This window comes from Heteronotia binoei, chromosome 6 (genome assembly GCF_032191835.1).
Source record: "Heteronotia binoei isolate CCM8104 ecotype False Entrance Well chromosome 6, APGP_CSIRO_Hbin_v1, whole genome shotgun sequence".
In the NCBI taxonomy this organism is placed as follows: domain Eukaryota; kingdom Metazoa; phylum Chordata; class Lepidosauria; order Squamata; family Gekkonidae; genus Heteronotia; species Heteronotia binoei.
In genome coordinates, this window is record NC_083228.1 from 89,532,802 (window position 1) to 89,560,747 (window position 27,946).

Below are 27,946 nucleotides of genomic sequence, written 5' to 3' on the forward strand. Positions count from 1 at the left end.
CAAAATTGCTTGCATTCACTTGAACTTGGATGCCACACTGCATGTAGTCCAGTTTTTAATTGTTTCCTCAGCTCTGTTTCATTACCACTGCTTGGATGAGTTCTAAGGTTTGTAACTCAAGAATGTAGATACAGTGCTTAGAATATTGTGGCCTACCACCTCCCAGCTTGATCCTTGCTTATCATGGCTAAGAATTTCTGTCACAAAAACATAAGAGCCTCAGTGGATCAGAACAGTGGTGTAGTGAGCCAGTTTGGGGTAGTGGTTAAGAGCTCTAATCTGGAGAAACCGGGTTTGATTTCCCACTGCTGGATGCAGGGCTGGTGCTAGGCTTTCTGATGCCCTAGGCAAATCATCCACTAGCACCCCATTATTAAAAAATATAGGGAAATTGAAAAGCGCCAAACTTGAAACTTTTCTCTTGTTTACTGATTTTTAATTTTAATTTTTTCAAAAAAATGTGATAAAAAAAAATGTGAGAACAAGTGCTTGCCGGCCATGTCAGGAAGGAGGGTGGCAGGACAGGATGAGGTGGGAGGCCAAGTCACACATCGGGAAGAGCGGGGTGGCTTGGCTTTGTTGAGGGCAGCTTGGTGATGGGAGAGGACAAGGTGACAGTGGTCAGGAGCCAGAGTCATGCGTCAGGGAGGGGGCGCCCAGTGGTGCCCTCTAGGCTGGGTCACTGCCTGCTTTGCCTACACCCATGCACCACCCCTGGCTGGGTGACTTTGACTCAGTCACAGTTCTCTCAGACCTGTTCTCTCAAGAACAGTCCTCTCAGACCTCTCTCAGTCCCACCTATCTCACAGGGCGTCTATTTTGGGGAGAGGAAGGGAAGGAGATTGCAAAGCCACTCTGAGACTCTGAGTGAAGGGTGGAGTATAAATCCAATATCTTCTCTATTTCTTCCATCTAGTACACCATCCTTCCCCACACTATGGCCAACCAGTTGCTCTGAACAGCCAATGAACAGGACATCCCCTGACGATGACTCCTAGCACTGGTATTCAGAATAGAGAGGTTTATTTAGTCTCCATGGTTAATAGTCTTGATGGACCTGTCCACAAATCTGTCAAAATCCCTTGTTCAAAGAAGGGTCTGATTGAATGGATCCAGGATGCAATGAATACTAATTTATGAGTAGATGATTCTTCCTTCTCCAAAGTGGGGAAAACCCCATTTTTTGTAGCAGATCTACCTGTGTCCAGACTTACTTTTGGGGCAAAGTGCTCAAGTATGTAGTGGCAGTCTAGTTCCAGATGCTCTGGGGTGATGCCAGTTGTATGGATTCATTCTATTCTGGCTTCCAACCTATGTTTGGAGGCAAAACTGGCTAGATGGCCCTGGTAGGTGCCTTGGTACATGAAAAATATATTTTGTCAATTATCCTGATTTCTTGTGGGCGGGGGAGTTTCCCACTACCTGTTTAAACATTGAATCAGAGGCATCACAAAGTGATGGTTCTATTGCTTCCTGGCAAGGAAAGCTCCGACGGGGAGGGCGGGATATAAATATGAACAATAAATAAATAATGTGCTGGGAAAATTATTGCTTCCATGGCAGTAACCACAGAGGGTTCCACTAAGTTCATTATTAATTATTATTATTAATAATAATTCAATTATTAGTCATTCAATTATGAATTCAATTTATTATTATTATTTATTAATTCAATTTATTCAATCAATCTAATTCAAATTGGAATTGTTCATGCATGCAACTCTGTTCCCAAATGCTCAGGTGGCATCCAGAAGTACACTTCATCAGTTTTGGTTTGTGAGCCAGCTTTGCACTTGCCACAATTCATTTATGCCTCAGCAATTTCCAGACTAGACTGCTTCTATGTGTTCACATGGGGCTCCTTTTGAAAAGCATCCAGAAGGTACACCTGGTCATTAAATGGGACAGCATGCTGCATACATTATAGACATGTACTTACTTCTGGGCACAGTTCAAAGTGCTAGTGCTGAACTTTAAAGAGCACAACAGTCTATGACCAGGATATCTGAAGGATTCCTTACTGCCTTGGTGTGTAAACTGAAATAATCAAGAGTAGGACACTCAGAACAGACAAGGACTTTATCAGAAGTGAGATGAGATGGGTAGTGACCAGGGACAAAGTTTCTTCTACAGATGTGCCTAGGTGTAGGAATATCCTGCCAGAGGAATGTGCTTGGCCCCTCTCTCCCTTTCTTTAAAAAGCAAGTAAGAGTATGCCAAACACACTTTTGAAAAAGAAGGGAAATTACGTGATCTTATGAGGGGTTTGTTGCTTTGTATTTTTAATTTATACTAATTTCTATTTTGTGTATTTGTATTGTTTTAAATTTATTTTGTTAACTGCTGGATAGAGGTTTTTAAAAGTGGAAACTATATAAGTATGCAGAACAACCCTCATTTAGGACACCTCTGTCCTACAATACTCTCCCAAGAATATCTGTCCTCCCTTTTCACATGGGTCTGATTTCTCCTTTTGTGTCATTTGCTTGACTGCTAGCATCTCTGCATAGAAGCCAGACACAAAGTCATCACAACAGCACAAGCCTAGTATTACCCATTAGCCAGAATTTTACATGCAGCTACAAGGGTGTAGTTGTATTTGTACATGTACACACCATGCTGTACACACTACATACATGTACACACTATGCTCCACCTTTTAAGAAGGTAATGGAAGACTGGCACCGTTTTGCAGCATATATTTGTTGAGACAGCATGCAAGCATTTTTATGTCTCAGGTGCTGTACAGATAAGCCATCATGAAACAGAAGCTAAACTTCTCCAACTCAGTCCAAATGACTGCCTGCCATCTTAACCTAGACTTCTTTTGAGGAGACACAGCGACTGTGGGGCCACTATTACCCTCAATGGGTAAATTGGGGGGGGGGCAGGTATAAAGATACCATATTCTCCACACAGGCTAGGAAACATATACTTTACAGGGGCACTCTGCACATGCCAAGAAATGTTCAGCTTTAGGTGCCAAGATTTTTATAAACAAAGTTGAAGACCCAATATAGAATGTGAAAAACAAAAGAATCAGGACTACCTGCTGCATTTGCTGTGGGAGGAGAAACCACCATATGCTCTGCATGGTGCTCAGTAAAGCTGCTGGGAATGACTGGGCTCTGGAGTCCTTTTTGTAATTATCATTATTTTGGGGTGCAGACTTCCCTTAAAAATTAAAGTTTTAAATGGCTGACCACTCAATTAATCATTTTTAAAAAACAGAATGCCAGCCCTATATAGATTAAGTGTCCTACGTAAAAAGAAGGATCTATGCACTGAGGAAACATTCAAGGAGAGAGCAGAGGGCAAAGTAGTACACTATGCCAAATGGCCTACATCTGAAATATTTGTCAGAAGGCTGAATAAACAAATTTGATTTATGCAGGGTTATTCTGAGGCAAGGTTATATGGAAAGCACACATACAGCAACCAATCTATTCACACAACGTTCTGAGCCCAGAGTATCTGCAGCCTGTGCTGACTGAAGACTACAGTTTCCACAAGTTCAAAAGGTTAAATGAACAGGCCCTGAATTCATATAACTACAATTCTGACTGGATAGCAGAGGTTCTACTCTATATACTCCCCAAACTATCAAAAACTGGGACTGTAAAATTGCCTCAGAGTTTGAAAGCTCATGCTGCTTGTGTCTCCTTCTGACATTTTTGAAAATCCTACCTAAATGGATCTAAATGTATTCTTTCTGACAATGCCCAGAAAGTACAAAAAGCTTTTCACATGTTACAGTATAAAGTTGCCCCCAGCTTGTTTTTGTTTTTGTTTTTTTTTAAAAACTGTATTCTGGACAACAAGGCTACAGCTTACACGCACATATTGCTGAAGAATTTGGTATAGGAACCCCTCAGGTCAGCATTTTGTATGAGGCAACCCCTTCTGTGTAAACACATGTTGAGTTATTGCCATGACTAAGGGGAATAAGATTACTGTTTCATAAATTCTTAGTAACCTTTTAATGTCCACATGGGAACATTCTTCCTATTATTAAAGCAATATGGGATGAAGCAGAGGCCAAGATTTTCAGAAAGAGCTGCCTAAAGCTAGTTGGGATTTTCAAAGCAGCCTAGGTTATTTAGATGCCAGAAGCACATCCAGAGAACAAACAGAAGGTCACAACCAACAGCCACTGCAAATCTAAGCATATTTACATGAAAGTAAATGGATTCAACAATACTTATTTCTGAGAAAATATAAAGACTAATCAGACAAGCTCCTTATTCTCCAATAGCCATTGTTCATGTACTCTGTTTTTTTAACAAGGGAATTCAGATGCCACTCTTAAGACAGAGAGCAATGACTGCTTTGCACTTTATAGGTATAGAAATGTCCTTGCAAGCCTTGTTTCCCTGTCTAAAATATGAAGGATTTAATATTCCTTTGTCAACACTGCATTACCTATGGATTTTCTCACATATTTCTCATCAGCAGAAATCCCCCATTTTCATATATCAGAGAACTGTAGGAAAAGGAAAGGTCCCCTGTGCAAGCACCAGTCGTTTCTGACTCTGGGGTGATGTTGCTTTCACAGCATTTTCACGGCAGACTTTTTACAGGTTGGTTTGCCATTGCCTTCCCCAGTCATCTACACTTTCCCCCCAGCAAGCTAAGTACTAATTTTACCAACCTCGGAAGGATGGACGGCTGAGTCAACCTTGAGCCGGCTACCTGAAAACCCAGCTTCCACCGGAGATCGAACTCAGGTCGTGAGCAGAGCTTAGGACTGCAGTACTGCAGCTTTAACACTCTGCACCATGGGGCTCTTAGAGAACTGTAGAGAGCACTCCAATTAAGTGAAATCATAATGCCAAAGTGACATCAAAGGCACCTCTTCATTCTTCACAGCTCTCACCTCCATCCTTTACTGGTACTTCTAATTCTGAGCAAGCCTGTGTGTTAATTTTGATCTTAAGACTACAAGCACAAACTACCTCCTTTCTCAATTAGACTATTAGCCTTTCCCATGATATGTGGTACTAGGTGTGTCCTCTTCATTGTTCCTCATTTGGCTAGTGTATACCTTTCTTTGCCCTGACCTGGACAAAGGCTAGCCCAATCTTGTCAAATCTTGGAAGCTAAGTAGGGTTGGCCCTGGTTAGTACATGGATGGAAGAGCACTAAGGAAGTTTAGGGTCTCTTTGCAGAGGCACATAATCACAAACCATCTGTGAACTTTTGCTGCCTTGAAAACCTTACAGGATCACAATAAGTTGACTGTAACTTGATAACACTTTCCACCACCACCACCTACCTTTCTTTTGGGGAATGCAATTTACACTCCCCACTGAGCCAGCAACATATATGTTCTAGGCCGGTACGTAGTCTGCTGTACATTGGTGCTCAGCTGGAGATGCTCAGCGGGTGCTTTTGACATATATATTTTACTACAGTTGGCCATACACCAAATCTACATTTTAAAAATGGCTTAAGATGTGGCTTCCTATTCATAAGAACTATTTTTGAAAGTTGTTTCATCCAGATTGTTTGAAAATGCACCGTCAAATTAAATGCACATGTATTCCATCCATACACAGAATGGAAATATATAGATCCTGCTATTCCTATTTATCAGATATTCCAGGAAGTCATATCAGGGAAGAGGCTCAGAGGCTCTCACAGGGAATGCCCCATTGTTAATTGTTATTTGTCAAAGAGCCACTTTCTGATTACATGTGTCATGGATGATGCATTCATGCAGAAACTGCTTTCATAATCTATAAAAAGAAAGTAACTAGGAAAACGATAAACACAACATATGAAACCAGAACAATTAGGAAAAAATCTAAATTAAACCCAGAAACAACACAGAGGGGGGAAATGCTCCCAAGCCCCTAGAGAAGAGATCCAACAAAGTAACACACACTTGCCAAAGCTGATGTCACACCACCCACAAACCTCATTCACGAAACAACCCATTTTAGCAAAATGGCAGTTAGTGCTCATATGGCACCACCAGCCCCCTCTCTTTATCTGGAAAAGTCACAGCCCCACAATTGAGCATACTTCTTTACTTATTCCAGATGAGCCCTTGTCACATCCCAGCCAATGCCTTTAAAGATAAAAATAGAACATTCCCAAATTTCATCTAGTAGTGTAAAGAACAGCACAGTCTCCTGGTTGAACCCTGCATCCTATTAAATACTCAAGGGGGTGGGGGGAGACAAGGGAAACAAAGAGTAAACATCAGTTTAATGTGCTGGGAAACATGTGGTGCCTTTTCTAATGTCTGACATTTAAGCAAAACAAAAACACATACACCAAAATGAAGTTGTTTGAATAGTTCAAGCTGTTAGTGATATAGGATCACCTTCTAAACTCATAAGAATATACTGATCTTCTCTTGCAACTGAAGACCAAACATTGAATTCAAGGACCAGTAAGCTTGAGCTGTTGATGATCTATCAACCCACAATACCTCATGGTTATGTTTATGTAAAAAAAAAAAAATCTCACCCAGAGCTCAAATATGACAGCATAACCCTGCAACCAGGTCGTTGAGGTTGGTGCATATTGCCAAGCAAAATGGCTTGCCTTTACCCTTTAAAACAGATAACAAGGAGGCTTGGTGAGTATCTGTTTAACTTCAACCATGACAACCGACAGCTTCCATTATGTTATTATTATTATTAATATTATGTTTAGGACTGAGTTTAAGATCAATCTTTTTCTGCCACTCTGAAGGATTCAATAAACCGAACTTACCTGGTGCTCATTGCAAATCAAGGGTGTTGCTCAGGGCAACCTGACATACTTGGATATGATTTCATTTTTAGTTCTCACAGCATACTAAGCACTGCTATAGGATATCGGTATGATCGCCAACGCCAACCTCAAGGTGGGACCTGTAGATCTCCTGGAATTACAACTGATCTGCAGACCACAGAGATCAGTTTCCCTGGAAAAAAATGACCTCTTTGGAGGTTGGATTCTACACATTATATGCCGCAGGAGTCATCCCCAACCCCCTCCCCCCAAATCTGCAGGCATTTCCCAATGTGAAGTTGGCAACTCTAGACTAAGTTGTTAGCTTTGGGGGTGGGATTGACAATCTTCAGAACACTTTCAGTCCTCTGCATTCTTTGCCATGGAATTCTATTGCAGCTGTAAGGAGGCAAAACTGACAGGCACATTCAGTTCTGAAACGCCTGGGGAAAGAGCATTTTAGTCCAGTAGGCCTTTCCCAGAACAACTCCCCCTTACAGCCAACAGTGGAAACCAAAGTTCAGTATGCTAATGAGATAAAACCTCCTTTCAAGTTACCTCTCTCCTCCTAAAGGACCCATGCATCAAACTATTTCATTTTTAGTACATCCTAAGTTCCTCCGAGTCATCCCTCATGCAATTATTGCCAAATAAAACATTGCTAAGAAGAACATATGCAATGCAATATGCTGGGGTCAGCTATGAAATCACACACCAATGGAAACTGAAGTTCAAGCCTTCTGTCGTTAGTACCTGTGAAAATGGGAGCACTCCTGTAGCAGTGAGAGATGCATTATTCATTACCTCATACTTCTGGGGCAATGCTGCTCATCCTAGATATCTACATGTTATCTGAAATACCTAGCTAGAGGTTAGTTATGCAAGCCAAGGTTAAGAAAGGAACAAACTTATTTTTGCCTTTTTTCCTTGGAGTTTTACTTCATAGTAACTAGGAATAACAAATACAGTTGCCAACCTCCAGGTGAGGCCTGGAGTTCTCCTGGAATTATAACCGATCTTTAGGCAACCGTGATAAGTTCCCCTGGATAAAATGGCTATTTTGGAGGATGGACTCTATGGCATTATACCCCACAGAGGTCGCTCCCCTCCCCAAAATCTCTTGGTATTTTCCAACCCAGAGCTTGTGTGTAGCATAACGACACAAGAACCCCCCAAGGCTGGATAAAAAGCTGATCAACATTTTCACATGTGCCATCCAACTGAACCAATGAGAAATCATAAATTACAAGTGCTAAAAGTTTAGGGTTGCAAACTTTAGAAACAAAAAGCATACCCATCAAATTATCTCCCTAACCCTTTTGCTCCCTTAGCTTTCAGTTATGTTTATGTTCCTGTAACGGGGATTAAAATTTTATTTAACTTCATTATACAAATGTGGACTGCAAAAATCTTTCCTTCCCTGATAATGGTCTTTGCTACCCTTTATTTCCCCAGACTAGTTTTCCTTGAGCCACTCTGCAAAAGGATCAGAGTACATTTCCCATGTATCAAAAATTGAAGCCTCCCCCATCATAATGGCATCATTAGGATGCAGTGACAAGCTAGTAAAGTCAGCTCTTAAGGAAAAATAAGCATCTGCACATTTTTAGATATTTAGAAAACTTTTATAGATGCATATATGTAGACTTGCCACCATTGTAATATTTTTTCATTTCTTTTCTGCTTGAGGGTTACAATTAAAAATAAATGTATTATTATTTTTAATTGGCGGCACCTCACTTTAAATCCCTAGGTGATCTCTCAATGGTTTCATGTATATGTTAAACAGCATAGGGGACAAAACTGACCCCTGCAAGACTCCACATCATACTTGCCACAGGGCTGAGACCATCGTCTAGAATGCAGCAGAGCAGAACCACTGATGCATGGTGTCCAGAGGTCTCAGAGAATTGAGAGGGAAGCATTCCTCCTGTTACTCTCCCATCAAAGATGGTCAGTCAGAGTAACCAAAGTCATTTCAATCCCAAATCCAGGTCTGAATCCAGTCTGAAATAGGTTTAGGTAAACAATGTTCTCCAAAACTTCCTAACCACCAGCTGGTTGAGCACCTTGCCCAAGAATGACACGTTGGCCATTCAGCAGTAATTCCTTAGACCATTCAGGTCCTGGGATGCCTTCTTCATGGGAGGTATCATGACTCTTCTTTCAAAGTGGTCAGAACTATACCCACAGAAAAGTGCCTTTTGTCCCCTGGGCCCACTCAACAAACTGACCCAGTTACGGGCTATTAGCCATAAAAGGCAAGACAGGTCGAGCCTGACATGGTATGTCACCAAACACTTCTAAGCAGTGTGCCCATTCTGCACTCACACATCATTCAAAGTAGCTACATGTGTTCAGAGACATGCCAGAGACTGGCAGTCTCCAGTAGGTATTGAACTGCTGTGCCAATTAAGTATCCATAGATAGCCTGATCTTATCAGATCTCAGAAGCCAAGCAGGATCAGCCCTAGTTTAAGGTTGGATAAGAGACCACTAAGGAAATCCAGGGTTGCAATGCAGGGGCAAGCAATGGCAAACCACCTCTGAATGTCTCTTTTCTTGTAAATCCTACAGGGTTGCATAAGTTGGCTGTGAGTTGATGAATTTTCACCACCAGCTAGCAGTTTTGCACAGGTGGCATTCCAATTTGAACAAGAATCAGCACAATTACAAAGTCAAGCAGCTGAGCATGTTTTCCTCAGCAGTGCCATATTTAAATAATTTATGAGCCATCTTCTAGGAAAACTATATGTGGATAAGGCACAGCAACCAGACCCAACAACAAACCAAGAAAAGATAATCTTTTACAAACTTTGCCTATGGTCTGGACCAGAGTTTTCTCTAAGCCATATGTGTGAGAAGCCATTCAATTAACACAGGAAGCCCCACTCAGCAGCAATCTGGAGCCATGCAGGGTATTGTACTGCCTGTTGCCTGTTTTAAGATTATAGCAGTATTTGTACTATTTGGGTTTCTAACAAGCTAATTTCTTCCACCATTTTAAATAATCTTAAATTGTAGTTTTATTGGTTAAATTGTAAAAATGTATGTTGTTAGCTGTCCTGAGTCCGCTTGCGGAGAGGGCGGGATAGAAATTTAAAGTAATAAATAAAAATTTAAAGTAATAAATTTGCAAGTAGCTGGTTGAAAATGACTACCCCTCCCCCAAGAAAGCAGCCCAATAATATATTCTTATTAAAACATTTATGCCCTGGTCCAGGCAGCCTGATCTCAGAAGCTAAGAAGTGTCAGCCCAGTTTTTAACTTGGATGGGTGACCACCAAGGAAGTCCACGGTTGCTACACAAAGGTAGTCAATGGTAAACCACCACTGAATGTCTCTTGCCTTGAATTACAGGCTCACCATGAATTGGCAATGCCCTGGCCAGGGAATAAGACCCTGTCAGCGAATGAGCCAACTGTGTAGCCTGCAAGTCTAAGGAACAAGGCACAATTTCCTAGGTAGGATTTCAGGGCTCCAAACCCCTTTTGACAGCACATTTCATGCTTTGTGAATATGTATCACCCCAAGAAAGTGTATCTTGTTGAGGTTCTGAGCCTGACTCATCTTTGCCTTGGACTTGGTATTGCCATTTACAGTACTGCCAAAGGCAACCCTCTAAAAGCTTGGCTCCATTACAAAGGATAGGAGCCTTTTTACAGCCATTTAATACAAATTGGAGCTGAGCCAGTGTGGTCTGGGTGGGGGTAGGGGAAAGACTTAAGTACACAAGTGGGATGTGTGATTTTTATTGATATAAAAACATAATACTCACTGACAAGAAGCAATGAAAGGAAAACAGAATGCAACTCATGTATGTTCTCCAAAACCATATGTTGAGCAGGATCTCAGGTGGATTATAAAATTATTACATAATACTATTAAAGCTACAGAACTACACCCCAAATTTGACATCAACACATTTGGGTAACAAAGGGAAGGATTACATTCGAAAAGCAAAGAAATAAGATGAGAGAAGTGAATGGGTGGATAACCCTGAGTATGTTCAAATTTTAAAGTTCAAGTACACCCTACCAGAGCTGGCAAGAATATCTGGGGCAGAGGACAAGATGGGAGGTGTTTCTCCTTCCACCTAGCACCACTGAGCCCCTGCAAAACTTCTTTAGTAACTGCAGTGATTAAAAAATAGCTAACATACAGTTGATTTCAGGGACTTGCCACTCTTACCAGAATCACTGTATTTTTACATGCTTTGTTTAACAGAACATGTTGTGGGGTTTGTTAGATGCCCTTTCAAAACAAAGTTTGTTCTAGAGTAACAATACTATTCATTTTGTTTTACTATGTTTCGGATTGCACTATATGTAAAGTGCCTCAAGAACTTCTTATTGAAAAGCACTGTAGAAGGATTCTTAAATATATATATTGTTGTTATGTGCTTATCTGATACTGAAAGGGTATTTTTAGGTACTGGACAAAATTTAAAAGTTGTTCAGTCCCTTACTAAGTTAAAAGGGCAGGAAAATTTGACACACCCCTCTTCCAACACTGAGAACATTCAGAAAGGGGATATGTCTTAAAGTACCAGCAAGTTCCATCAGAATCACTTTTAAGAAGGAAGAAGATGATGATATTGGATTTATATCCTGCCCTCCACTCCGAAGAGTCTCAGAGCAGCTCACAATCTCCCTTACCTTCCTCCCCCACAACAGACACCCTCTGAGGTGGGTGGGGCTGGAGAGGGCTCTCACAGCAGCTGCCCTTTCAAGGACAACCTCTGCCAGAGCTATGGCTGACCCAAGGCCATGCTAGCAGGTGCAAGTGGAGGAGTGGGGAATCAAACCCGGTTCTCCCAGATAAGAGTCCACACACTTAACCACTACACCAAACTGGCTCTCCAGGAGATGGAGTAGGGGGAGGGTCATGCCTGCTATTGCCATGAAACAGATAAGATTTTGGGGCCCTGGAACAAGACATATTATTTGCTACCCCTACACCCATAGCCATCTTCTGCACATGTACAAATAACATTTGTTAAAATATTATTATTATTATTATTATTATTATTATTATTATTATTATTATTATTATTATTATTATTACCTTTAAATAACAAAATATGTGTATGTGTAGTATAGTGGTTCAGAGCATCTAGAATCTAGGAGATGCGGGTTCGAATAACTTCTCTGTCATGGAAACTTACTGGGTAACCTTGAGCCAGTCACATATTCTCAAACATAATCTACCCCACAGGATTGTGAAGATCAAACTGAGGGAAAAAGAACTGTGTTGGGTCTCATTGGGGAGAAATGAATGAATAATGTACAATTTAATTATTATTATTATTTATTTTATTTTATTAATCACTCCATCCCACCTAGTGCTGGGCTCTGAATCATGTACATCAACAATATAAAACAATACATAAATTTAAAACCAATAGTACATCTATAGGGTGTTCATAAAAGAGATGGGTGGGGATTGTGGAGCATGCTAGAATAGTGTTTTTGAAAATTCTAGTGCATCCAGTGACTTCATTTCCGTATAGAAGTGGTACAGTTAACAGCTCTGGATAAGAAAAGTTTGCAGGTATGTGTTAGAAAGGAGGATATTAGATTTATACCCTGTCCTTTACTCAGAGTGGCTTACAATCTCCTTCCTTTCCTCTCTGACAATAGACACCCTGTGAGGTGGTGGGGCTGAGAGAGCTCTGAGAGAACTGCTCTTGAGAGAACTGTGACTGATCCAAGGTCACCCAGCACCTGCATGTGGAAGAGTGGGGAATCAAACATGGTTCTTCAGATTAGAGTCCACAGCTCTTAACCAGCAAGCCAAACTGGCTTCAAAGCAGGTGGATCCTTCAGGCTTATGGGCCCAAGGAAGGGCTTATAACTCTGGATGAAGAAATTCCTGGAGATTTAGAGGCAGAGGCTGGGGAGGGAATAGAAGGAACTTCACTGAGGTATAATACTATGCAGTCTGTCCTTTAAAGCAGCCATTTTCTCCAGAATGGATTTCTGAAGTCTGGAGATGAGTTTTAATTCTGGGAACTTCTCCAGGTACCTCCTGGAAACTGGCAACCTAATCCATGGTAATTAAGGACATTGTAGGTGATAAGCAGTACCTTGACTTGAATCCAGTAACTGATAGCTAATGCTATCCAGACCAAACGTTCTTTCAATTTGTTAATTTCACTGTTTTGCCATTGGATTATAGCTTTATATCACTTTGCATTCTTACCCACTGCCCACCAGCTATATGCACCACTGCTCACTGTACCCCATTCCATTGTCTGATGAAGTATGCATGCATACAAAATCTTACATTCTAAATAAAACTTTGTCGGTTTTAAAGATGCTACTAGACTCCTACTTTGTTCCAGTAACTGATTGGAAATCAATGGAGTGACTGTTGAATGGATGTGATATACCCTTCCCCTCCTTCTAGCCCCCAACAGTACTTGGGCTGTTTTAAACATGGTAGGTAGATGATTATTTCAGGCCTACCTAACAAAAATATACTAACTGCTAGGTATTTAGCTGCATAAAAACCTTTACTCTTCAATGTTTCCTATATATTTTGTATCGTGTTGGTTACTATAAAGACAAAAACCTTGGAGCCTAGTTCTCAGTACTCTGGGGCTGCAATTCTAACATAGAATCCGTAATTTACTTTTAAGTAAACTTGCACAAATCAGGCTGCATGTTAGAAAAGCAGAGCTTTAAAAACATGGACACTTCATGCCAAATATGAAAGAAATAGGGTTGCCAACTCCAGGTTGGGAAATGCATGGAGATTTGGGCATGGAGTCTCAGGAGGCTAGGGTTTGGGGAAGGGAGGGACTTCAATGGGGTATAATGTCATACAGTTCAGCTTCCAAAGTGGCCATTTTCTTCAGGTGAACTGATCTCTGTCACCTGGAGATCAGTTGTTACAGCAGGATATATCCAGCTAAAACCAGGAAGTTGGCAATCCAAGAAAGAATGTATCTCTGATATTGGAAGGTAAGCATAGGTAACTCAAGTATTTGAAGGGCTGTCATATAGAGGATTGTGTGGAATTGTTTTCTGTGGCCCCAGAAGGTAGGACCAGAACCAATGGGTTGAAATTAAATCAAAAGAGTTTCCAGCTCAACATTAGGAAGAACTTCCTGACAGTTAGAGCGATTCCTCAGTGGAACAGGCTTCCTTGGGAGGTGGTGGGCTCTCCTTCCTTGGAGGTTTTTAAACAGAGGCTAGATGCCCATCTGACAGCGATAATGATCCTGTGAATTCAGGGGAAGGTATTTGTGTGTTTCCTGCACTGTGCAGGAGGTTGGACTAGATGATCTTGGAGATCCCTTCTAACTCTATGATTCTATTCTATGATTGTCATACTGATCTTTGACTATCTGAGCCCAATACTACGATATTTTCAACAATGTGCTCATTTTGAATGTACAGCTGGGATCCTAATAAATACGTACAGTGTAGAACCAAACTAGGATTCAATGGGACACAGTGCTTCAGTAAGAAAAAAAGGTCACTGAACAATCCACAGGTTGTGTGAATCAACTGTATAGAAAGAGACAAGGATTGTGGTGCAGACAATCCTTGTGGTCAAAATTGCCAGAGGGAAGAAGATACCTAGAGATGCAAGTGAGAAGAAACCATTGCATAATGTTAACAGAGACATAGAGGAGTAGTGGTTGACAACAGCAACTAGAAGCAGCAGTCAGAAGGCTGATTGTGGGAGAGCCCCAGGCATGCATCAGGCATTATGAGAATGATAGGCATTTCCCAGAAATTTGCTATGTGTTTTTGGTGGCAAAATACAAATGTTCATACAGGCTCTGTAACTTTCCCAAAGAACGTAGCATAAGAGTTCATATCCCTTTTTCTATGGACCAGCAAAGTATTTTCAGTGTTATTTTCCACTAGGGTTGCCAATCCCCAGGTGGGGGCAGGGGATCCCCTGGTTTGGAGACCCTCCCCCCACTTCAGGGTCATCAGAAAGTAGGGGGAGGGGAGGGAAATGTCTGCTGGGAACTCTATTATTTCCTAGGGAGATTTATTCCCATAGGAAATAGTGGATAATTGATCCGCGGGTATCTGGGGCTCTGGGGGGCTGTTTTTTGAGGTAGAGACACCAAATTTTCAGTATAGCATCTAGTGCCTCTCCCCAAAATACCCACCAAGTTTCAAAAGGTTTGGACCAGGGGGTCCAATTCTATGAGCCCCCAAAGAAGGTGCCCCATCCTTCATTATTTCCTATGGAAGGAAGGCATTGAAAAGGTGTGCCATCCCTTTAAATGTGATGGCCAGAACTCCCTTTGGAGTTCAATTATGCTTGTCACAGTCTTGATCTTGGCTCCACCCCTAATGTCTCCTGGCTCCACCCCCAAAGTCCCCAGATAGTTCTTAAATTGGACTTGGCAACCCTATTTTCCACTAAGCAGAAATACTCAATTGGTTTTAATTCACTGTATATTATATTGGCCTCATTCAAAGCAGTAACCTTTTTTTCCTGAAGAACTGCCATGTTCGTGCATATGTTAAGAAATAAAATCTAACTGGCTTCACTTCTTAGTAAAAGCAAGTACCTTCATAGTTCAGTGAACCATTGGTTTGTTCCCCTTCTCATTTAAATAGAGGGGGAAATAACTGGACTTCTGAGTGAAATTCTACCTGCTTGCAAATTCTGTTGCCATCATAAGTACCCTCTCCAACAGCTTTCTATAGATCAGACGGGTTTATTAGGCAGAAGCAAAAAGCAAAAGAGCGGAGGATTCCCTGACTTTAGAAAACTAGGTGCTAGGGGAAATGGTTCTATCTTAGCCGTATCTGCTAGTTTCCTACATAAACACTTTTTAAAAGAAACTGGAAGGGAATTCAGTCATAAAGCCCTTGCCCACCTGCAGTTAAAAGTGGTTAAGAAACAGGGGGTCAAACTAACAGACCTTCTCTTTTTTAACAGTTGGGTGAGCCTGTGTTCCCAACAGCCATATAGCAGCTGCAGGCTATTAGAGAGTAAAGCAGAGCCCATTTGGGCTTGGAACACTGATGTGGGAGAAGGAAGGGCTCCTGCTCCCCGCCACCTTTTCCATGACAAAACAGCATGGGAGTGGGGTATTTCTCCATTTTCGCTGTTCCACATGGAGTATTCTGTCCATGTGGAACTGCAAAAACAGGGTAATCACTCCCCCCAGCACTGTTTCAGCACAGTAAAATGGCTGTGGAGGGGGAAGCAGCAACTCTTCTTCATCCTATGGCAATTTGACAAGTCCCAAAAGGCTCTGCTTTATATTCCAAGATGAAAGATGGGATATAAATGTATTACTAAATAAAATAAAAATTAATAACCATTCTCCACAGCTGTTGTGTGGCTGTAAGGAACCTGGAACCAACTTTTTAAAGAAATGAACATCTAGTTTGGTTCAGTTTTATCAGTACACCTGTTGACTGCGAAAGCTAGGCCTCAACAGAATATCTCCTGCCTGGAAAACCCTACAGGGTCACCATAAGTGAGCTGTGACTTGACACCAACCCCCCCCCCCCAAACCCTACAGCAGCAGATTTGAATGTGGGAAGTACAAGCTTGGATTCCCACTCAGTTCCCTGGTTGCCTTTGGCTGTCTTAGCCGAGGGATACTTCAGAGATAAAATGAAAAGTCCACCTATGTCACTTTTGAGATCCAGAAGTGGTAGAGTGGGATTTAAATGTGACAAAAATTCCCCAGTGGATGCCTGATCACCTTTTAAAAACAAATTATAAAGTAAGAGGATTCTAAAAGGAGCTTTCCCCAGTGTTTAACTGGTTATGTCTTATTTAAGGTTTACCCACAGCCTGCCTTTGTATAAAGGCTTTATACCAGGAGTGTGAAACATGGGGCCTGAAGAGCTCCTATCAAGCCTGCAAACAACCCTCTGCCATCTGCTTCCTTCTCCCTCTTTTGCTTCCTTCTGCATCACGGCTTGCTTTGCCAGTCTTGCTCAATTGCACAGGAGCCCCAGAGCAGAGCCTCAGGGACAGATAAACTGCATCCAAGGGTACTAAAAGAGCTTACAAATGTAATTTCTGAGTCTCTGGCTATTATTTTTGAGAATTATTGGAGAACAGGAGAGGTATTGGAAGATTGGAGGCAAGCAAATGTTGTCCCCATCGTCAAGAAGGGGAAAAAGGAGGATCCGGGTAACTACTGACCTGTCAACTTTACATCTATACCTGGAAAAGTTTTAGAACTAATCATCAAACAGTCAGTCCTGGAACATTTAGAAAAGATGGCTGTGATTACTAACAGCCAGCATGGGTTTCTCAAGAACAAGTCATGTCAGACCAACCTGATCTCTTTTTTTGAGAAAGTGACTACCTTGCTGGATCAGAAGAACACTGTAGAGATTGTTTATCTTGATTTCAGTAAGACTTTTGATAAGGTTCCACATACTATCCTTGTTGACAAGTTGGTAAAATGTGGTTTGGATCCTGTTACCGTTAGGTGGATCTGTAACTGGTGACAGATCACACCCAAAGAGTGCTTATGAATGGTTCTTCATTCTCTTGGAGAGGAGTAACAAGTGGGGTGCCTCAAGGATCTGTCCTGGACCTGTTTTGTTCAACATCTTTATAAATGATTTGGATGAAGGAATAGAGGGAATGCTTATTAAATTTGCAGATATTACTAAATAGGAAGGGGTTGCAAATACAGTAGAAGACAAAGGATACAGGATGATCTTGGCAGGCTGGATAACTTGGCTAAAACCAATAAAATGAATTTTAACAGGGATAAATATAAAGTTCTGCATTTAGGTAGGAAAAATCCAATACACAGTTATAGGATAGAGGAGTCTTGTCTTAGCAGTAGTATGTGCGAAAGGATCTAGGGGTCTTAGTGGACCATATGCTGAACATGAGTCAACAGTGTGATGTGGTGGCTAAAAAGGCAAATGCAATTTTGGGTTGTATCAACAGAAGCATAGTGTCCAGATCAAATGAAGTGATGGTATTGCTTTACTCTGCTCTGGTAAGACCTCACCTGGAGTATTGTGTTCAGTTTTGGGCGCCACATTTTAAGTAGGGTACAGACAAGTTGGAACGGATCCAGGGGAGGGTGATGAAAATGGTGAGGGGTTTGGAGACTACAAGTCCTATGAAGAAAGGTTGAAGGAGGTGGGCATGTTTAGTCTGGAGAGGAGGCGGCCGAGATTACCATATGATCACCATCTTCAAGTCCTTGAAGGGCTGTCATATAGAGGATGGTGTGGAATTGTTTTCTGTGGCCCCAGAAGGTAGGACCAGAACCAATGGGTTGAAATTAAAACAAAAGAGTTTCTGGCTCAACATTAGCAAGAATTTCCTGACCGTTAGAGCGATTCCTCAGTGGAACAGGCTTCCTCGGGAGGTGGTGGGCTCTTCTTCCTTGGAGGTTTTTAAACAGAGCCATCTGACAGCAATGAAGATCCTGTGAATTTAGGGGGCAGTAATTGTGAATTTCCTGCATTGTGCAGGGGGTTGGACTAGATGACCTTGGAGGTGCCTTCCAACTCTATGATTCTATATCAGATCTGGCCCTCATGAGCTCAATGTCCCTGCTTTATACCCCTTGACCTTTCACCATGCCATCATTCCCTTTTCACCATTGTGACTATTTAATTTTCTTGTCAACCGAATCCAATCCATCCTTCAATCATCCATTCATCTTCCATTTAATCTCTTTTGTAACTGTGAGGGAAAGTATAGGCTAGCCATTCTATCTTCCTTCATGCTGTCTTGAAGATTCTTTCTCATTGCCCTTCTTAACATTCTTTCCAACTTGTCAATGGCTTTCCACATATTAGAGCTCAGGAACTGAACATCATATTCCAGAGGAAGTTCTACCAAAGCCGAGTTGTTCATTAATTATATTCAAATGTGCAAATCAAATGCAGCCCACTTGCTTAATTATATATTTCCAGTGTAGCCTTGTGTGACTAATAAGTCCCCTCCACACACGCTTTGGATCTAATGAACAATACAATGTTCTATCCACATTACATCTATTTTTTCCAGCACTGAACCCATTTTTGTATTCTCACAGCAAGCCAAAGGCACATTTATACAGAATGCCCACATCTAATATCCTCCAATGCCTCTGGATTTTTTCTACAGATAATTTGTAGTGTCCTGGCTTAACCTTCTCTCTCCCTGTGTCCATTGTTTAATGTAATCACCATTGTTTGCAAGGCACAACAGGCAGAAGACCAAAACCAGAGAGACTTCGAAAAAAAAAAAGTTAACTGCCCTAATTTGGCTCTGGTGAGCTAATCTCCTTTCTTGATTCATGTGTAAGGTCTACAAAAGAACAATTTCCACCATTTCGGTTTCAGACAGCTGTGGCACCTTAAGTATCTCCAGATGTCCATCAAAATAAACATTTATTACCTCCCCCCTGGATAGTGATGAGATAAGGACATCTCTGTTTACTGTATACATATTTCACCCTTCCTCCAAGGAGCTCAGGATAGCTCTCTCTCTCTCTCTCTCTCTTTCCCATAAGGGCTCAGGGCAGATGTCAACATATCAAACAGTTAAAAACCAACAATACATCAAGAGATAATTATCCCATTTTATCTTCTTACAACAATCCTATGAAATATAAGAACATAAGAACATAAGAGAAGCCATGTTGGATCAGGCCAACGGCCCATCAAGTCCAACACTCTGTGTCACACAGTGGCAAAAAATGTTATATACACACATACACTGTGGCTAATAGCCACTGATGGACCTGTGCTCCATACACTGTGGCTAATAGCCACTGATGGACCTGTGCTCCATACACTGTGGCTAATAGCCACTGATGGACCTGTGCTCCATATTTTTATCTAAACCCCTCTTGAAGGTGGCTATACTTGTGGCCGCCACCACCTCCTGTGGCAGTGAATTCCACATGTTAATCACCCTTTGGGTGAAGAAGTACTTCCTTTTATCCGTCTTAACCTGTCTGCTCAGCAATTTCATCGAATGCCCACGAGTTCTTGTATTGTGAGAAAGGGAGAAAAGTACTTCTTTCTCTACTTTCTCCATTCCATGCATTATCTTGTAAACCTCTATCATGTCACCCCGCAGTCGACGTTTCTCCAAGCTAAAGAGTCCCAAGTGTTTCAACCTTTCTTCATAGGGAAAGTGCTCCAGCCCTTTAATCATTCTAGTTGCCCTTCTCTGCACCTTCTCTAAAGCTATAATATCCTTTTTGAGGTGCGGCGACCAGAACTGCACACAGTACTCCAAATGAGACCGCACCATCGATTTATACAGGGGCATTATGATACTGGCTGATTTGTTTTCAATTCCCTTCCTAATAATTCCCAGCATGGCATTGGCCTTTTTTATTGCAAACGCACACTGTCTTGACACTTTCAGTGAGTTATCTATCATGACCCCAAGATCTCTCTCTTGATCAGTCTCTGCCAGTTCACACCCCATCAACTTGTATTTGTAGCTGGGATTCTTAGCCCCAATGTGCATTACTTTGCACTTGGCCACATTGAACCGCATCTGCCACGTTGACGCCCACTCACCCAGCCTCAACAGATCCCTTTGGAGTTCCTCACAATCCTCTCTGGTTCTCACCACCCTGAACAATTTAGTGTCATCCGCAAACTTGGCATGTTCAACAGAGACAAAGTGTCCAGTGCAGAGTCACCCAATGTTCATTGGGCTTGTGTGAACATTTGAGTTTTTAACACCTAATGTTATTCTGCGATAATGCTAAAGTTCTTATTACAATGCAGTCACCTAGAAATGGAGCACACCAAACTTGCTCTGATCCTTTGGAAATTTATCACCACTCTCAGAATATTATGTTTTCCACAGTGAATAAGGACTCACCCATCACTTTCCTGGTAGTGAGGTAATTTGAGATACACAGCAATGACAGAGCTTTCTATAACCTGAGGATTTCAAGTATGAACCAGAATGCCAGGCTTCTGTGACATTCCTGTTGATTTCACAAGTCCTTCCATGGGAAATATCTATATCACCACTTGAAGCAGAACAAGGTCAGACTGAGATGGTAAATCAGACCATGCTACTTAATGGCAAAGGAGAAACCATGAAGTCAGAAGCTGCTGTCCTTGCAGCTGCAAGAAAGCCAAGCTGAAAATATAACCAGGAAGCTCACCATCTGGAAAGGGAGGCAGCAGCAGTCAAGATTCAAGCCAAAGTACTTGAAGTAGCCACAGGACAGGATGTTGATGATCTCAATTATACTGGTGCAGAGAAGGACTCTGACCAACAGATCACAGAGACAAATAGTGAGAAAACATTTTTGCAATGATCCATGTGGACTTAAGTATTCAGAAACACTGCAACTGGTTTGCAACCCAGTATACATGGACCAATAATAATGCACTGCCTCAGGCCCAAACTCTCTAGGGGAGCCATGTTCAACACCCAGCTATAAAATTACTAGGCTCAAAAGGCATTTGACACACACCCCTTGTACCACTCATACAAGCCCAAACAGTTGTTAACACATTAAGTAATTAACAAACTACCCTACACCACAATGCTGGGCAAATATCTCAAGTTGCATAGGCAGACATCTCCACTGTGTCAGATTTTGAGATATATCTGATTTGCCACAAGGTCATCAGCATGGGATTTATCATGTTTAATTACCATTCAGATCTTGGAAGGCCCTATTCCAGAATGCTACCAAGAACCTAGATATTACCTCGCGTGAGGAGTTCAGCCTGCTGACTAAATTGTAGGGAACAAATCTGAGGCAAACATGTATAAGGAACGCAAATGATAAACTACCTCAAATGATGCCTATTTATAACATGCCACAAAGTGGTAAAGCTGCAGTACTGCAGTCCTAAGATCTGCTCACGACCTGAGTTAGATCCCGGCGGAAGCTGGGTTCAGGTAGCTGGCTCAAGGTTGACTCAGTCTTCCATCCTTCCAAGGTCGGTAAAATGAGTACCCAGCTTGCTGGGGGGGAAAGTGTAGATGACTGGGGAAGGCAATGGCAAACCACCCAATAAAAATGTCTGCCATGAAAACTTCGTGATGCGACGTCACCCCCGAGTCGGAAATGACTAGTGCTTGCACAGGGGACCATCTTTACCTTTTTTAATGCATTATATACTGTGTGGTAAGTGCCCTGTAGCTCAGAGTGGTAAGCTGCAATATTGCAGTCCAAGCTCTGCTCACAACCTGAGTTTGATCCTGGTGGAAGCTGGGTTCAGGTAGCTGGCTCATGGTTGACTCAGCCTTCCATCCTTCCGAAGTTGGTAAAATGAGTACCCAGCTTGCTGGGGGTAAAGTGTAAATGACTGGAAAAGGCAACAGCAAACCACCCCATTAAAAGTCTGCCATGAAAACGCTGGGAAAGTTATATCACCCCAGAGCTGGAAAATCCTTGCACAGGGGATTACTTTTACCTTTTTAAGCCAAATATGTGGACTGTGGAATCTGTGCATTCCAGGCAGGAGGTGTTCTTCCTCAGTTGGCTATTGTTATTTGTTATACTGCCCTCTCATTTCTGCATTTGGAACTCCTTAAATTGCTCTTCAACTTGAATCTATGCACAGGTCATCAGGTCTTACTGTCCACCACTGCTATTGCATTGCCAATTCAGTCATCCTACTCATTCCTTCACGTAGTCTCCTAAGGATGAAGGGGCCTGTTTTTTCTCTCACTCTTCTTTTGCTTCCCATCCTTGGAGCCCTTCTGACACTACTGCAAGTGGGTCAAGCAGAACAACTGTTTATATTAAATCGTATTTGCTTCCCCTTGTACATTAACAGGATGAAAAAAGTTAACATTACTTCTCTTACATAACCCTTTATTACTTCAACACTGTAGACTTAAGCAGAACTACACCCTTTTCTGTCCATTTTGCACTATAAATGTGCCAAGTTAAAGGACTTGCAGTGCTTTCTGCAAACCTTTAGGCTGATCCAGAACTACATACTGGTTTTTTTGAAATCTTTTTACAGGAGCAACACAGCCCCCTCCCAACAGTTTTGAATGTTTACCTCCTGAAGAAATGCTATTGTCACTTCATTTGCCATCAGTGACATTGGCACAAGGACAAATCTGATTGGCTATGTAGGATTGTGATATCTCATTCACTGTGTGCATCCCTGACTGCTGTACTGAATATTGCATTCTCTTTTTGACATCTTAGCCAAACTCTTGCTTAAGATCATTGTACTTCAGCCATTTGTTGCATTTGCATCACAACGTTAACACTTATAGTATCGGAAGTGGCAAAGATCCCATGAACAAAATACTGGCTTAACTAGGCTCCGAGCACCATGCTTGGGTGCGCTAAGCCTCTCTGAACTGATAACATATTACAAATGTTCTCATGAAACCAAACATATTACGATTGCCTAGCAAGTAAAATCTACCTTCCCAGTCCCTCCCTTAATTTAAACCCATTATTGCAAGTCCTCTCCTCTACTACCAATGAGAACAGCTCCCTGCTCTCCTCTCAGCCCTTCAAAATTTAAAGGTCAATTATGTCCTCCCTCAATGTCCTCTTCTCCAGACTGAACATTCCCAAGTCTTTCAGGCTTTCCTCACAGGGCTTGGTCTCCAGGCCCCGATCATCCTCATAGCTCTCCACTGCACCTGCTCCATTCTGTCCACATCCTTTTTGAAGTGAGACCTTCAGAACTGCACACAATACTCCAGGGGTGACCTGACCAATGCAGTGTACAGAGGGACTATATCTTGCAGTTTGGACATTTTGCCTCCGTTGATACATCCCAAGATCGCATTAGCCTTTTTTGTCACTGCATCACCTTCCACTGTACCCTATGATCTTTTTCACACACACCCAGAAGTGTATCCCCCATCCAGTATACATGTTCATCATTTTCATTACCAGATGTAGAATCTGGCACTTATCCTTGTTAAATTACATCTTATTTACTTTCACCCACTTTTCCAGTATGCTCAGATATCACTGAAGTCTATCTCTACCTTCTAGTGTGTTTGCTGCTCCTTCCAATTTGATGTCATCTGCAAATGTAATAAGTAGCCCCTCCACACCCTCATCCAGATCACTGATAAAAATATTGAAAAATGCTGGGCCCAGAACTGAGCTCTGTGGCACCTCACTGGACACCTCCCTCCATTCAGATGAAATGCCATAGACGAATGTGGTTCTCCAACCGGTTCCCTATTCACCTAACTATCCCAAAGTTCAGTCCACAGTCCTCTAGTTTACCCATCAGAACATCATGGAGAACCCTGTCAAAAGCTTTACTGAAATCCAGGTAAATGATATCAATGATATTCCTTCTATCCAGTAAGCTTGTCACTCGATAAAAGAAGGAAATTAGGTTGGCCTGTTGGGGACAAATCCATGCTGACTTCCCCAGATCACCAAGTTGTCCTTTAGTTGCTCACAAGATTGATCTCTTTAAAATCTGCTCCATAAGCTGAATGCCAGCCAACAGGTAAGCTGTACCTGCCAGTGTGTAGTCAAATATGAAATAGATCCATGAGTATGAATACATACTTGTCTGTATGTATTCTGCATCCTAAACTTGAACACTTTTCTAGTAGAAGTAGAAGCACAGGTTCTCAGCTTTCCAAGATACAAGTGCAAATCTAGTGGCAGCTTCACAAAAGACAAACTACCCATACAGATATCATGTCCACACCAGATAATGCATGTACACCATCGGGTTCAATAAGTGTGTGTCTCTTTTGCTACAGGTACTATCTTGCAGGAGGGTCAGTATTCTGGGTGTATCCTTTTACATGGTGCCCATAAGTGACCATAAGGAAGTTATATCCATCTAGGCAGTATTTCTGGCATGAGCTGACACCATCATAATTAATTACCATCTACTTAAGAGGTGATATTTTTGGCTCGTCATAAATCTCCCTCTTTGCCAACCTGTTAATAGAACAAAAAGCATCTCTCAAGGCTATGTCACTGTTTTGTTGTTGAAAACTCTCTAGAGGCAACTTCTACATCCACTGCTCCGTCCAGGAAATGAGTTTTTTTTTTGTCATCTTGTAAGCAATTTCCTGCCTTCTATCATGGCTAGTAAGAAGACTTTTTAAACAACATTTTTCTTTACACTTAACGCTTTTAAAATGTGTTTTGTTTTCAGTGAGAATGTCACCCAAACCTAAAACCACCAGCCTATTTGTAAATTATGGCAGTCTCCAGAGTACCATCCAAATACCCAGCTTCTACAGCTAGATCACCCCACAGATCTAGATAGTAAATAAAATGGGGGAACCTGATTAAGGAGAGGACTGTCCTTGAACTCAGAACTTCCAGGCCACTGTACCGCCTTGGCCACAGAACATAATTGCCTCATATAGCAAAGACACACAGATTCTCAACATCCTGTTACTGCTTTGATGCCTTAAATTGAATTAGACTGTTTGACTGTCCCCAAGTAAATCCAGATGGCTTTGGAAGTGATTAAAAAAAATAAGACCACAAGCAAAAAAATTTAGGCAAAAATTAGCTAGTTTAAAGTAATCTATTTCTAGTTTGGAAGAGCACAGAGATCATGACTAGGAGTGGTGGAGCGGGTTCCTGCAGTTTGCCAGGGCTGTTAATCGGATCACAGCAGCCAATATAATTATTTGGCATGGCAAGAATTGTTGGTTTTAAAGATCAAGAATCAGTGGAAGCTTGTGAATAAATCTTCACTGGAACATATGCACCATAGTGGCTAAAAGGCATCTGCTTTTTAAATTCATGTCTTTTGCCACTATGCAACATAGTGGCTAAAAGGCATGAATTTAAACGGACCCTATTTCAATTCTTTCCTCTACTGTGAATTTATTAAACAAACCATTCCCTTGCAGCCTCAGCCCCTGCCTGCAAGATGGGAATAACTGGCTTACCTTACAGAGCCGTTGTATATGAAACAGTCTGAACGGTCAAAATTGCTGTATTTTAAAATGTATTAACATCATGATTAGATCAAAGGCTATTTACCCCAGGGACTTGATTCCAACCATACTAAATGATCTGAAGAAAAACAGGAAAATATTTTCCACCTTCTTAGGGCTCAGGCTTCTGATATTATATTCCTATTAGGCCCAGAAGTTTAGATATAGCCAAGAAAATTTGATAATTCAAATGTGCTTAGGCTAATAAAAATTGTATTTCGGTTTCACAACTTTGGTCTGTTCACTTTGTGCTATTTCCAAAACAGCTAAATGATATATTTGCACATTAGAATATGCTATGGAGGGAGAAAGAAAAAGGTTTTCCATGACTGCAGGGGGTGGAAAAACATGTCAACATGTTTGAAAGGACCATAAAACAGCTGGTAAACACATTGTCTTTCCAGATCTTGTTTTTAAACCCATCTTGTGATTCTGTAGACTCATCCGGAGATTGATCACTTGTGGCTAGTAACACCCTGACTCTTTTGGTGACTGTTGCTGGCTGGGATACTCAACTGGCTAGAAGACAGCACTATCATGCTTCCTCATTGTATTAAATTTACTATATAACCCTACAGCCAGGATCTCTGCATGATGTTTAAAGACTGAAGACAAACACTCCTTCAGCAGAGGAACACTGAGAAATCTGTTCATGTGCATGCATGCTTGTGAAACAAACCAATTCCTTCTGCAGCAGCTGCAGAGAACTCCTTGGTTCATCGACATAAGCTACCAGTATGATCTAAGATTTATGATGAGTCTCTGCTCGTGTTAATACAGCCAAAGGGAAAGAACTCATCCTCAAGCATCTCCTGTTTTGCCTAATATGTGCAATGCAGAAGCTATATTATAGCTAGGGAGTCACAAAGCTAATAAGGTGTAGGCTGCCTTTGGGACAGTTCAGACACTCTTGGGGTTGCAATCCCAGTCCACTGAACTGCTGAGCGAACATGCTCAGGATGTCCCTTCAAAGCGCTTAACCGTGGAGCGTTCCCTTTCCAGTCATACGGAGGAAGTAACATCTGACCCGGTACAACCAGGTTGACAGGCGCCGCTTCGTGGCAGCAATGCACGCAAGCTCGGGTGGTCAAATAAGTCTCCCCGCTGACTGCTACGCAAGCGTGCCATTCCAGCACTGGGCACGGGGCTGGGGGGAGGAGATGCGCGCAGAGTGTTCCGGGGTAACTACTCCGCGTTAAGCAGCCCTGCGCGCCGCGGACTCGGCGTGTCCTCGCTTCCCTCTAGCCCGAAGGGGGCAACTACTCACGTAGAGCGCCGTGTGAGTCGCGCCGAAGAAAGGGAACTTCACGGCGACGGGACGGAGCCCAGAGCCGCCGTCGTCCTGCAGCTGGGTGGCCGCGTCCCCCTGCGCCGGCCCGAAGGGGTAGAAGTCAGCCAGAGGCACGGCGCCCTTCGCCCGCAGCTGCAGCCAACTGCCGAGCGCCAGCAGCACCACCGCCACCCCGCCGGACAGGCCCCGCATCTCCCCTGCCTGCGGGCGCCGAACCACCACCGGGGAGTGACACGCGTGGCGCGAGGGAAGGGAGCGGGGCAGGCAACAGGACTGGCCGGGCAGGCGGGAAGGAGCCGGCCCTAAAGGGACCGAGAGCCCTGCTGCCTACGGGCGGCAGCACCACTCCACGCCGGCTCCCGGGAAGCCAGAGGAGGCTGCTGGGGGCGAAGCCTGCGGCTGAGGGACCCGCACGCACACCGAGCCCTCTGTGCCGAAGCGAGGGAGGGGACCAGCGGCTCATTCACACTGCAAACCTCGCCCCACAGGTCAGGATATACATATTCATGCCCTGGTCAGCCAATTAGGAGGGGTCCTGAAGGAGGCGGCCGTGGAGGTTAGAGGCGGGCTTAGAAGGAGCAACCCTCTCTTAAAGCGCTAAGAAGCGCGCCTGGGCAGAGCGCCGTGCTGGGCGGCAAGCGAAGGGAGCCGCGCGCTCCTGCTGTGTGGCGCACGTTGGCCGTGCAGAAAATCCCAGGGTACTCATTGGGCCTTCCTGCTTTCCGAGCAAACAGCGGGCAATTGGGCTGCAGGCATCGTGGGATGAGCTGCAGCCACGCGCAGTTGCATGTAATGCTGTAATGCTGTAGCGGTCACTTCGCAGCTGTATTGGCCTCTTCCAGTTGTGGACGGTTGCTATAGAGCAGGGGCGGCCAAACTTGCTTAACGTAAGAGCCACGCAAAATAAAGTTAGATGTTTGAGAACCACAAGACAGGATGGAAGGCAGGCAGGCAGACAAATAAATGGAGGAGGGAGGGAGAGGTGAGAAGAAGGCAACTTTATCTTCAAATGCATTCTCCAAGCCACTGACAGCTTAGCTTGGAGAAGTGATTTAAAGAGACTAA

General features: G+C 42.7%; 1 protein-coding gene across 1 annotated transcript in view; it reads right to left on the reverse strand.

Annotated features, from left to right (window-relative positions):
- Nucleotides 1-27,081, reverse strand: part of SNED1 (sushi, nidogen and EGF like domains 1) — an 89,626-nt gene extending 62,545 nt beyond the window's left edge. The window contains exon 1 of the mRNA XM_060242100.1: nt 26,858-27,081. Coding sequence (XP_060098083.1) covers nt 26,858-27,073 — 216 coding nt within the window. The 5' untranslated portion in view covers nt 27,074-27,081. The remainder of the gene's footprint in view (nt 1-26,857) is intronic.
- Nucleotides 27,082-27,946: the final 865 nt, after the last annotated feature.